Genomic DNA, 13649 nt, shown 5'->3' with positions numbered 1-13649 from the left:
CACGAGGGCTTGTAAGACTCCTCTCCTCAGCTATGAGGCTGTCAAAAACCGCATGAACTTCATAATGGTTAATGAAAAAACGACGGCTATACTGCCAGACACCCACACAAAGTTCCTGCAGACATGGCGTCCCTGGCTTGATATAGCCCAACCATCGAGATTCGACCAGTCCCTTTTGTCGATATAAACTTTACAGATTAGTTTATTTTTCTTTTTTTTTTTTCTGTTGCGATCCCCCTGAAGCCCTTTTTGTTTTTGTTTTCGTCTCCTTACTCATCGTTCCTCTCTTTCCTTTGGTCTAGTCTGTCTTTCTGCTATTTGTACTTGATTGTGATTATTGCTTTGAGTGCCGCACCAGCAATGGACTCAATTGGGAGCCATGCGTGTGGAATGCCTATTTGCGTTTAGAGAGGCTCCATCTCATATCTTCTTCACTTTCTGTATGCTGATATAGTGAAAATTTTTCCTTAGCGTTTATATTGACATTGGTCTTTAAATGTTTACCATTTTTGCAACTTATTGTTTTTTCCCTTTTGTTTTTTTTTTGTGTTCTCTTTTTTCTGTACCCGGCACTTAAGTATGCAGTTTATTTCTATGTCTCTCCATCAATACATATTCTGTAATATTCGTTGAATACCCTGTATGTTTTATTCCTGTTGATCAATGCATCTGTTTTTGACTGTTTCTCTGCTCCTATCTATTCTATAATAAAATTCTTTGTAAAGCAAAATGCGACAGCACTGAAAGCTGAAAATTGCCTGGGCATGAAGGGCGTATAAGTGCCCAGTAGGCAAGTGGTTAAGCTTTGACAAAAAAACCCTGGAAGATGATTGGTTTCTATGCAGAGCTGCACCAGATCTTTCCAGTTCAGAATACATGGATAAACACTTTTATTTAAGATAATTGTAAAAACTGTATTTAACTGGAAAAGCCAATGGCTTAGAAATTCACATTTTATTGTTATATTATCCCTATGTAGTTAATATGTAAAACGCACTAAAAACTTCCCTGAAAACCACACGGATGACTAGGATCAAATCTGTGCTTTACATATTGAGGGCAAAGCGACAAGTTTACTTTACTCTTTGAGGACAATTAAAGTGATATTTTTAATCAAATTATGAGATAGGACAGGGAAAATAGCAGTGTGATTGTGCATTACGTATGGGCAGCTTTTGAACCAGGAAGCATGCTCACTGGTGATGCTGGGGGTGAGCACCCAATGACTGGTGTGTCCTTGAAATAAGCTAAGTGAAGTAATGTCACCAGCATACAAAGGATTCCTCAAAATGGGTCCAAAGCTTCATTATGGTTCTGGAATGTTGCTTTGTGCTTTGCTTTGCCATGTGACCATGAAAATAAAGCGTTGTACCCATTTTGAGGAATCCTTGGTGTGCTGGTGACATTGCTTCACTTGGATTGTCTACAGTTCCCAGCCTGTGTTCATTACAGCACCCAGCAATACCGAATAGCTATTTTCAGGAATGTGTGCATGGGGAATATTGTGTTTTGAGTTGAAATAAACCCGGATGTAGGAATATAAACAGTAGAAATACTTTGGTTAAGCTTCATGGGTGAATGAAAGGTATGGCATTTGGGTATTTGCATTAAAAAAACTATTTTTACAGATATCACAGTGTATTTTAAACTGCTGAGGTGCCCTATCTGCATGGGCCAGTTCATGTAAAATGTAAACTTAGCCTTTAAGTCTAATTTTATATTTTACACATAAAATATTAAAGTGTTCTCAGATGTACTATTACATGAAAGTATACAATATTTGGGTGTGTTCAATAGATTTGTAACACTTTACTTAGGTAATAAGTGTACTAAACATAGCCCTGTTGTTTTCTAACTCTCATGATTAATTTAAGCATATTAACCACTTCCATACCGGGAACTTTTACCCCCTTCCTGCCCAGGCCAGTTTTCAGAGCTCTCACACTTTGAATGACAATTGCGCGGTCATACAACATTGTACCCAAACTAAAATTTTATCATTTTCTTCACACAACTAGAGCTTTCTTTTGGTGGTATTTAATCACTGCTGGGGTTTTTATTTTTTGCTAAATTAACAAAAAAAGTCCACAAATTTTGAAAAAACAACATGTTTTCTTTGTTTCTGTTATAAAAGTTTGCAAATAAATAATTGTTCTTCATAAATTTAGGCCAAAATGTATTCTACTACATGTCTTTGGTAAAAATAACCCAAATTAGTATTTATTATTTGGTCCGTAGGAAAGTTATAGAGTTCACAAACTATGGTATAGATCTGAATATTGATCAATCCTGAAGTACTGACAGCCAATATAATTTCTTGAGGTCCAAGAATGTCAGAATAGTACAGATATCCCCCAAATTACCCCTTTTTGCAAAGTAGACAGTCTGACATAGTTCATAACAGGCATGGCAAATTTTTTGAAGTTGTAATTTTTTTGTCATAATTTTTCGGAAATGAAGAAATAAAAAAAATGATTTTCACTATTTTTTTTTACATACTGTCACCAGTGCAGTACAGCGTCATCATATAACAGGCATTGCGGTGATCAGGGACACTGACTGGTGACAGTACGAAAAAAAAATTGATAATTTAATTTAATTTTTTTTAAATTATTTTTTATTACATTTTTTTTCTTTTTTTAACATTTCTTTTTCGTATTTCACTATGACCAAAGTAGTATAATGTTACCATAGTAACATTGTACTACTTTTGGGAAGTGATCTATATATTTTTTTTTTTACACAATTTGCTTATAGCAAAGAATTACTTTGCTATAAGCAAGCATTTGCCTGCATGAAATCGATTTTTTTTTCTTAACTGTGATTTGGCCACAGCTAATCACATGACACAGCTGGGCTGTGATTGGCCCAGCTTGTGCATGTGATCACTGTGACCATTCACAGCTAGCCACACTTGTATAAAATGGATGGCATGACAGGAAGCCATCCATTGTATACAACTGTCATGTGCCCTGCTGTGATTGGTCACAGCAGGTCACATGGTACCGGAAACGGGGCTGGTTCTCAGACCTGTCATCGGCCGTGTCCGAGGTACGCGGTCGGTGACAGATCGCGCCGCTGCGCGACTCTGCGGGCATGCAAACTGCACATGCCTGAAAGGACGCCATATGGCGTCCACCCGGAGGGACAAGGTGTTTTGCCGGCCTCCATCTGGCCATAGGCCAGGCGGGAAGTGGTTAAAGAGACCTTGTCCAACCCAACCCAACCCATGAACCAAATGTAAATCTACTCACAGTAAAATAGCCATCACGCTCTTTATTTTTCAAATTTGGGCTGCTGTCATGCTGCAAAAAGTTTCAATGTTCCTCTTCTCCTCTGACACTTTCCAGTAGTTTTGCTTTCCAACCTGGTGCCTCTGCACCCCCTCCCCAGCTTCAGCATCAGTCATAATCAGCTACAGTGCCAGCTTCCTGGCGAGACATCCCAGGAGGGTTCAGACTAGGATCCAAATATGCTTGAGCTCATTCTCTACTCAGAATCCTGACAGTGGCTGCAGAAGCCTTGAGTTGTCTGCAAAGACTCTCTTTGCTGCTAAGTGTATGAATGACATCAGAGCCACGGAGGCGATGCAAGGCAACAGGTTAAAACCTACAGCTTCCAGAAAGTGTGGGAGAAGATGAGGAGGAGGAGATCCACAGCTATTTTACTTTAGCAGATGTATAGCTTAAACCTCACATGCATGGAGTGGTGACAGGGTCTCTTTACGGTATATAATGAAATACTAAGCAGAAGTCCTAAAATTATTTGAAGGTAGATATTTGATTAATTGATGACGTTGTGGTTTCCACCATACACATTTGTAATCTGCAAGCAACAGTTGCATCTTGTAGCCACAAAATGGGTACCGTATGGATAGAATACTTATTAGATCGGAGCATACAGGAGCATCATCATACAAAAGTATCAGCAATCCAGGTTTTTATTTTACAACTGCCTTAAACTAGACTAGCAGTAAACACACCAGTATAAATCCTGCTGTGCTGATCTCCTGAGAAAGTGTCTTAGCAGAGGTATATCTGAATAGTTTGTAATGTACTATTGTAGCTAAACACAGTTCACTGGCAGTAATCATTTAAAGCTGATGAAAAACAGTGAAAAGAAAAGAGCAGATATAGCATTTGATCATGTAAATGAGTCAAAAGAGTGTAAAATGATGTTATGTATCTGATTAGCACATTACCACAATACGACATGTGTAACAAGTCAGAAACGCAACATTTGTTATTTTTGATACACTTCCAAATCCTGTAAATGTAAGAGCCACAACCTATTAAGCTAAATGCACAGAATATTCACAACTGTACATGCCATCTTGTCAAGAAATGTACAGTACCTAAAATGAAGGCAGAGTTCAAAAGCTTAAAAGTCACTAAACAGCACTGGAGGAAAGTAAAATGACTGGTTTGATGATATCTGCATAACGACAGTTATATCCAGATGTGTTGATGTTGCGTGTTGAGGTAATTTGTACCCCATACATTAATTCCTAATGTGTAAAATGAATTTGTAACGTACAACAGGTAGCAGTTATGGGTAACAAAAGTATCAGCTTATTTTTAAATAAAAAATTTACTTGTTTCTTTTGGTATATAGCCTTTTTCCAGAAATAAAAGTAAACAGCTCATCAAAAATAAAATAATCTCATTTCTGAAAATAAATAAACAATCAAAGCTAAACCTTGAGTGACAAGGTGAAAACATGTTGTTACAACTTAGTAACATTACATCAGGAAAAACATGATGTCACCAACCTGCTTGTGGCGTTATTTAATAAGATAGTGCATAGTGTAATGATTATCTTTATAGTGCTTTAATCAGCTTTAACTTGACTTTAGTCTCAGGAGGAAACAGATAAAAGCCGAATGGTTGCCATGATTACTGCATTTTACAGTAACCTATTAAATAAGCCCCATAAATTCCACCAATTATTTATGTGAGAGCGTCATGCATTTTGATCTTTTTAGTTTATATATTAATTAAACAGGTAAAGCTGAATGGTTATCATGGCTACTGCACTTTACAGTAACATTAAATAAGTCACATCAATTCTACTAAATATTTATTTGAGAACACCATTAGGTTTTTTTCTTCTTAGTTGTCATATATTATTATTATTATTATTATTATTATTAATAATAATAATAATAATCATAAATAATGCAATGTACTATAATACATTTTTCTTGATCCAGCTATGAAGCATGGCATGCATTCTATAAAGCAAGGCAAAATGTAAAAAAAAATGGCAAACTCAAATTGAGCATGCGGCAGGGGAAGCTATATGCAAGTCTCAACTTGTCCAATAAAGTTGAACTTGAACTGCCCCATCTCAATTTTGTTTCTACAATGGATAGGGTAGTCTCAGTAAACAAAAGAGAAAAGGGTGGGAGTATGGCCATGCTTGAATTACAGGAGACATTGAGATTTGTGTATAACTTCAACTGCCTATATCTACTGTATATGTACCAATAACTTTGGTCATTAGCCGTTTTAACTGAAAATAACCTCTGCATGTGCTTTTTTTTTCATAAAAATTCTCAGTCTGGTCAGGAATATCTGACCTGAATTATACACTAGTTTGTGAACTTACATGTGTGGTTGTGGGGAGCAGCCTGGACTGCTGTTTCCGTTGCTGTCGATGTGATCCAGTGAACCATTGAGGTCTTCGTGCACAGCCTGTAGTAAGCCAGTGGATGCATTGTTTATCAAACCTGGGTTACTCAGTAAAGGTAAACTGCTTTCTGCCAGAGCAGCCTGGAAGGAATAGAAGGAAGATTGATAATTAATTTACAGACGTTTTTTCTTAACAAGGACCATCAGCCTTTAACCTTTTGGTGACACTATTATTTATCTGAGAGTGGACAACACTTGAAGTAGAACATCTGCAGAGGAAACCCCTTGCCAGCACAATTGTGCATTGGTTTTCTAGCTTACTGCCAAATCAGTACATTAAGGGTCTGTAATACTTAGGTTAGATTACTTTCAGCATAGTGCACTGTTCCTCACATTGGAAATGTATTGGTTTAAATCACAAAGAATTAATAGAAGCAGTGCAGACAGACACACTGGGAAAACACGAGTATTCCAAAACTTGCCACAGGGTGTCCTTCTTGCCACTTCACATCAAAAGTAATAGAAATTAGGAACAGAGCATTTTTTCTATATAACTGTACCTGCTAAAACTAATAAAGGATAGATAGATAGATAGATAGATAGATAGATAGATGATAGATAGATAGATAGATAGATAGATAGATAGATAGATAGATAGATAAAACTTTTAAGCACTGCAGTAATGTTTTTGATACAAAACCAAGTTAAAGTGTTTCCCTCAGTGGCTTAATCTTAACTTAATCCTTAAATTCCCCCTAACACTTATTTCTTCACTTATCGGAACCCTAAGAGTTAACATAGCCCTTAAAGCTGGCCTTTAACACTTAAATTCCCATTAACACCAAACCCTTAAAGTGTAGCTAGCTTCTGATGACTTTTTGCACCTTAGGCGCATACATACTAAGCAATATCTCTGTTTAATACCAACATGATTGTTTTACTCTTCTGAGATCACAGTGCTCCCCCCTAACAAAGCCTTTCTTTCAGGAGGACACCACAATCTTTGTTTGAGCACTATCCCAGGTGAACACCTATTTCCTAGACTGAGAAGCTGCTGGCTCATCTTAGTCAGATATCAGAATCAGATAACTAAACAATCATAGTCAGATTAATCACATTGCCTGTGCAGTGCTTCACTGTCTTCACAATTGACTAACACAACTCAGCTCCTTGCTGCTGTCTACCACATTTGTTGTTACAAAATTACAGTCTTAATCCTCTTGTTTTTTTATTGCGTTGTAACTGTACTGCCTCCCCTTATATTGTAAAGCACTGCACAAACTGTAGGCGCTATATGAATCCTTTAAAATAATAATGTTACAATCTGATCATTGGGAGCAGGGGGGACTGAGGAAATGCTTCTTCCTGCCTGCCACAGTCTGATGGCTTTCATCTCAGTCTAGGCAAACTCACTTGTCTGGGCTGAACAGCTCCTTTTAAATTATGTCAGGGACACTTTTTTGAAAAATCATACTATTGGTGCAAATTTTAATATGCCTTTTGTTTATTCATGCCGATTTATAATTTAATGCTAACTCTACAGCAAGCAAATCTGGAAATGTAACCCATTACCTGATTCTAATACCCCTTTCACACAGGGTGCACTCCATTTTGATCAGCAGAGGATCTGTCTGCTGATCCCCTGCTGATCAGAGCACAGCGGGCAGATGACAGGTCAATGTCTGCTCAGGTTATGCAGAGCAAACATGGACAAAGCCCATTCTGCTCTCTGGGCAGTCAGATGTAAACAGACTCCACTGTCTATTTACACCCGACTGCCCTCCGATCCAATCTGCCTAGATGGAGGGGGATGGATCCCCATTTGTTTTTTTTTTTTAGTGTACTGGATTGGATTGGAGGTAGGGGGGTGTAAACGGACACAAGTCTGTTTACACCCACTGGTCCATTGGGGTAAATGGAGGGTTCGATCAGGTCTGCCTGAAAAACTGACAGGCAGACCTAATCGGACCCTTCGTGTGAAAGGAGCCTAACATTTAACCCTTGCCAAAACACTAAAAATAAAAGTATGAAGCCTAAAACATGAGGTAAATTTGACATAAAAAAAACATAAAGGCTGCCACTGCCGAACTCTTCTGTAAATGGTAGTTGCCATACTGTCATTACTTTATGACTGCGAAAAAGTAGGCATAAACTGCCCTGTGCATTTACTCTGACTTTTCTATTCTACATATTTGATATGGGTCCATAAGTCTGAAGATACTGAAGCCACAGGGTCTGCATGACAGCCAGGCAACTAGCATTTATAGAAAGAGTAAAAACACTCTGTATATTAATTTATCCCTTCACGTTACATAAAAAAAATTTCTTTAACTTTAAGCCTATTCTTAATAGTCAACACTGCCCCTTTAAAATACTTCCCTAATGTTAACCTTATTTGTACTTTTAAATAATAAGTTCATCTATTAGGAAAAAATAATACATGTACATATTTTTGAAGGAAAAAATTGTGCATGTATTATTTTTTCAGACAGGAGCCTGCAAACCTTTATACCTTATTCAGTGGATCATGGGAAAAACGTCAGACTGCTGTACACTCTCCCTCCTGCTTTTTGCTCGTACCTCTCCAATTTGAAAGCTGGAGGAAGAGTAAATGGACTAAGAGTGCACTGATCAGCGTGCTGATGGCTTGAATCCATTGAGAACTACAAGCCATCTGCTGCGGTGGAAGATGGCACTTGTAGTCTCTTCATTCCCAGATCCCTGTGAATGAATGATACAGCTGTCCCGGTGGAGCCCCACACAGCTGAACCAACTTTAAATATGACAGTGGCTGCAGGGGGGGCGGGGGAGGAGGATCCCACACTGCTGTTATGGTGGAAAGGGTCAGGGAGAGAGGAAGCAGGAGATGGAACATGTTATATGTTACACTCTAAATATGGGTAACATGTTCCTTAAAGTTCACCTTTAAACAAAAAATAATAAATGCACGTTAAAGAAATGTGCATTTCCTTTTTTTTTTGTTTTGAGAATCTGGAAAGCATTGCACCAGGGGTCAGCAGTTTTCTGGTGCCATGCAGGACTCCTGCAGACCTGTCAGTGTATCTGTGTGCCCGTACCTCACACGGGCAAGCAGATAAACTCTGTCAGGAAAACTCAATGAACTACCACAGCGCTCAACAGCGCCATGGTAGTTCATTGAGAACTACAAGCCGACAGCTGCCAAGGATGTTGAAACTTGTAGTTTTCCCCTTCACAGAAGACTGTAAATGACTGATGCAGCCAGGCAGGAGCCCCGCACGGACACACTTTTTAAAAATTGTGACAGATAGCAGGGGAAGAAGATTCCCCACTAGCTGTCAAAATGGGGGATCAGGAGAGAGCGGGAGCTGGTCCTTTTGTAACATGCTACATGTTACACCCTGAATATGGGTGTGACATGTAACATGTTACAAAAGGTGAACTTATCCTTTAAGCGGAACTTAGCATTTAACACTGAATGTTTGTCCTCTGAAACACTTCCTTAATGTAAACCTTATTTCAATCCTCAACATTCAGTTTAAACCTTTAACAACTGACACTAACGTTACCAGTAATGCTTATTAAACCCATGAGCACACAGGTCTATACCAAGAACTTTGTGCTGAAAGCTAAAGACTCAATAAATATTGTGTGTTACAAAGTAAAAATTATTTTAGATTATCTTACCTGTAAACTTGCATTGAGAGCTGCACCATAGCCAAGGCTGGTAGGTATGTTTTTGACTAATGTTGGACTACTGCAAAATAAATAAGAACATTTTTGAAAAAAGTAATATAAAATATAAAATAAATTGTAATTTACACTTATTGTGCAGTACTGGAAAAATAATAACAGCAAACTAAACCTAACTGCAAAAGTATGCAAGGTATGGTCAAGCAAGAAGTCATCTAGTGCAGTACAACATAAATGCAGTTTAATGTCATCCTAATTTTGAGTCATAAGGTCACAAATATTAGCTTATTGTAAAAACTAGCAAGTCACAACAAAGAAAATCCTAATTGAAATGAAAGGAAATGAAAGGAAACCCGTGGGTAGGAAAAAACCCTATTTGCAACACAGAGGGTGGAATTTAATTTAAGACTGAAGTACATAGAATCTGATGCAGTTGTGCATAATAACCAATCAGCTTCTGGGTTTTACTGTCATCTGAACAAGCTGAAGTTAGAAGCAGATTGGTTACTATGCACAGCTGCACCACATTTAGTAAACTTCTCCCAGTGTGTTTATTCAGTGTGCGGTCCTCTGTGACTGGCCAAAAACTAGATTTTTCTCAAGGCAACATTACTCTGTGTACAGGATTTGCAAGATATCCCCTCCTAAGCTCTTGTGATTTGCTCACTGCTGTTCTGGATGTCTGTTGAGAGAGGATGAATTATGTACAGTTGGTGTTCTCTAAGGTATTTTTTGACCATCCTTTTGTTTTTGTAATTAAAGTGATTGTTAAGTTTTGCATTTTTTTTTTCTACCAGCTCTGTACAATGGTTTTGCACCAGAGCGTGACTCGACCCCGCACCCACTCCCTCCTCACTAGCTGTGAACGACAGCAGCAGAAGCCAATGGCTCCCACTGCTGTCTCTAAACCAATGAGGAGAGAGAGAGCCGAGAAAGCAGCTGCACAACGCTGGATCATGATTGGGCTTAGGTAAGTATAAGGGGGGAGGCTGGGGGTGGGCAGCACACTGAAGGAGTTTAACCTTAATGCAGAAAATGCATTAAGGTAAAAAAAACCTTCAGGGTTTAGAACCACTTCAAGGTAATAATTCAGTAACGTCTCGAAGAATCATTTTTGAACTCCAGTACTTGAAAAAGCAAACCTTCTGCTAGAACCCCTTTAAATAAGTCAGTACTCATTTAAAATGAAAGTCTATATTGTTTTAAGCTATAAATGAGTTGTAAGAAAATGTATGCCATATTACTGTATGAAACACATTATTACTATTGGCTGGGTGCAATTAAAATATGAACTCTTGACTTGGTTATTAGAGAATGAGAGTTTCCAATTACTAGAAACATAACAAGAGTTATCACGATGAATAAAATGATTTATAAGACTAAATAGAGTACACTTAAGTTTTACTTCTACTTCTTACTAAATGGACATTTAACAAGTGAAATAATAAGACCTGTCAATCTATAGAATTCTGGAAGTCTATATGTAAATCACAATCAGACTGCTGTATGTCTGTTATGTTACAGGATCTCATGTTTATGGGCAGCTGAACGCCGGCTGTTCACATTACAAGCGGACTGTATAGCCTCTATACCAACAACTAGTTACTGTAACAACAACTGTTGCATGAGGAGCAACAATCTATTTATTTTATATCCAACTGGCTAGTTATTTGCACTGCACATATGTTGGTATTGTAGAGGTGATTTCACGGTCGGACTGTAATTTGTGTGGCCACTCTCTGGTATCTATACAGGCTTCATCAGGTATTGCTGAATTGCTGATGGGTTTCAATCGCTTTCTAATTATTAAGACATATGGATTATACAGGTTGTGTGGCTGATCAGTTTCAGGTAAAACACTTACTGAGCCTAATTAACCACCAACTGTATAACGAAGATGTGATAGCAATACAATGGGATGAGTTGGCAATGTTGATTACCAATTCTTTCTACAGCACCTATAGAACTCCAGCCTAGTGCATAAGCAGGTTATTGTTTCATGAAGAGCTGGTAAAATCCCTAAACATAATCAATTGTCACTTTTGCTTTACTCTCTTGCAGCGAGAGAGTGGCTAATATGTATTCCAGTACATGGCTTCAAGGAAATGTTTTCATGCCCAGCTAAGCTATACTGACTTAAAAAGACTTTCCATATATCAAAACAGGGGAGAAACGGTATCATGGGAACATAGATTTTTCATTGGCTCACACATACTCAGCTAAGTCACACTAAGAAGGGAGGAGAGTACTCACATACTGTTTTTATCTTCCACATGTACTTGCCTTTTGGAGGCATAAGGCCTTCAAAATAGTGTTTTGTCACAGAAAAGCATTTTTTTCTTAAAAGGATTATGACGTTCTATCAGTTTAGTCCTTGGTAGAACACTTTACTGCATGGAACAGAATAAGAACTTCTAAAACCAGACACTAGATCAATTCTAGTTCATAAAGAAAACAGAAATATATTTGTGCATAGTATTGTCCCCTAGTCTTGTGGTCTGTGTTCTCATTACAATGCATGCCAGAAGTAAAGTCTCAGACTGTTTTTTTATATATAGGACAGCGAAACATCTGGTAGCTTTTAGAGGCAATTATTTTTTATCTGCTATTAACATAGGTACACAAACATCCATATTGCTGCAACTATCAACCAGACAGCTTTTTTTTTTTGCTACGTTGATTTACTAGAGGAATATGGGGTGTTCCATTTGCAAGGTTAGTGAAGTAGGGGAAGGTCTGCTGATTGCAACCATCCAATCATGTGCAAACAAAAATCATTCTTTTATATTCCCTTGCATGTGATTGGGTATTCTTTGCAAAGTGAAATTTTACCACATTTACTAAAGTAAAAATTCCCTTGCAAAATGAAAAAAGCACTTTGTTAAGCAAACAGCCTACAATTTAAAAAAAATCAACCCCAGTGTTTTGATGTCAATACTGTTTAGGAAACTACTGCTATAAAGCCTGTTGATGTGGTGGTTTTCAAACAGGAGCAATGTACTGATCCAGGCAGTGGTAATCAGCTTGGATGATGTCTGACCTTTCCCTTCTCCATACAGTAAGGTGTGAAGTATGTGTATGCAACAAATGAGCAACTGCCTATATTTTTAGTTTAAAGTATAAAATTGTGCTCTTTTTAAGTGTCATGTGTTGCCTAATACAAACAGATCTACTACAAAAAAATGAAGAAAAAAGAATGAGCAGTATTTTAGCAGTTTAATAAAAATGGATTTTAATTCCAATTATTTAATGATCTTACATGTTTTTTTTTTCAGAATTACACCTTGAAACAACTGTAGATATCTTTGTAATATTTTTAAGTTTTGAGCTATGCAGGGAAACTGTTAAATGCAAAATATGACAACGAATAAGAAATAGTTTGTGAATGCTCTTGTTTTAAGTGTTAATAGTTTTATGCACTTAAAGAAACATTCTCTTAATTGAAACGCAGATGAAAAAAAAAATAGAATGTTAAGGTCATTCTGTGTTTTATTATAATGCTCAGCTTTTAGTATGGATTTTTGGGTTTCAAATAATATGCAATACTCTAAATAATTTTAAACTAAAACCTGGCTTTTTCGTTATATTTATCATCATTAACCTGTCAATTCATTTCCATTCCTCAAATCATTGTTAACCTTAATAAGCCCAGACTCTTTTGCATTTGACCCCTGTGGTGCAAAGATCATGCTTGACATCTGCGAAACACTGGTGGACAATGGCAACAGATATTTATCATCATATATACCCATAATGGAGACATACCCAGTGATTTTCTGTGACCTTCTTTTCTGATATTCTGCTTCATCTACTGTCCATACAGCCCCTTTAACATTCTCCACTCGTACAAAACATTTGTGCAGGCTGAGATTGTGACGTACAGCATTCTATATAAGACATATGAGAGAGAGACACTTCCATGAAACAATCCACACTTTGTTGGTACAGATGGCATGAATTAAAAATAGACATTTTATGTTTTGCTGCAGCATGGACCAAAGTTACGAAAAAAAAAAAAAGACTTAGTTGACCTACACTATATGAACCTTTCAAGCTATTTTAATAATAGCTATGTCAGAACCTTCCTTTCAGTGAGCTGGTCTAAATTGCAATATCTGTACAAATTACAGTATCTTTGAAAATGCCAGAACAATTAGGTCAGCTCAGCTCTGTCCCTGATCAAGCACTCGGGGACAGATGAAATGTCCAAAGGAACCAGTCCTGCTTGAGGTATTAACATGCTAAAAAGGCTACAGTGACACGTGTTAATTTTGCACAAAGCTTTATGCAAATAAGCTCAAAGGCATTCTTTTCATCCCACAATAATGAAATGACAGAGTTTGT

At 37.5% G+C, this 13649-nt stretch overlaps 1 protein-coding gene across 11 annotated transcripts in view; it reads right to left on the bottom strand.

The window, feature by feature from the left end:
- The window catches only part of FOXP2 (forkhead box P2), a 300141-nt gene that overhangs the window by 53467 nt on the left and 233025 nt on the right, over positions 1–13649 (bottom strand). For all 11 annotated transcript variants that reach the window (XM_089692669.1, XM_089692670.1, XM_089692671.1 and 8 more), the window contains exons 14-16: positions 13071–13192; positions 9300–9369; positions 5611–5774 (exon numbers count right to left, since the gene is read on the bottom strand). In XM_089692669.1, coding sequence (XP_089548795.1) covers positions 5611–5774; positions 9300–9369; positions 13071–13192 — 356 coding nt within the window. The remainder of the gene's footprint in view (positions 1–5610; positions 5775–9299; positions 9370–13070; positions 13193–13649) is intronic.

The sequence above is a fragment of the Staurois parvus genome, unplaced genomic scaffold (genome assembly GCF_062004578.1).
Source record: "Staurois parvus isolate SC_StPar_1 unplaced genomic scaffold, SC_StPar_1.0 ptg000599l, whole genome shotgun sequence".
Taxonomy (NCBI): Eukaryota; Metazoa; Chordata; class Amphibia; order Anura; family Ranidae; genus Staurois; species Staurois parvus.
Note: the sequence above shows the minus strand (reverse complement) of the source record. Positions and strands in the feature narration are given on the sequence as shown.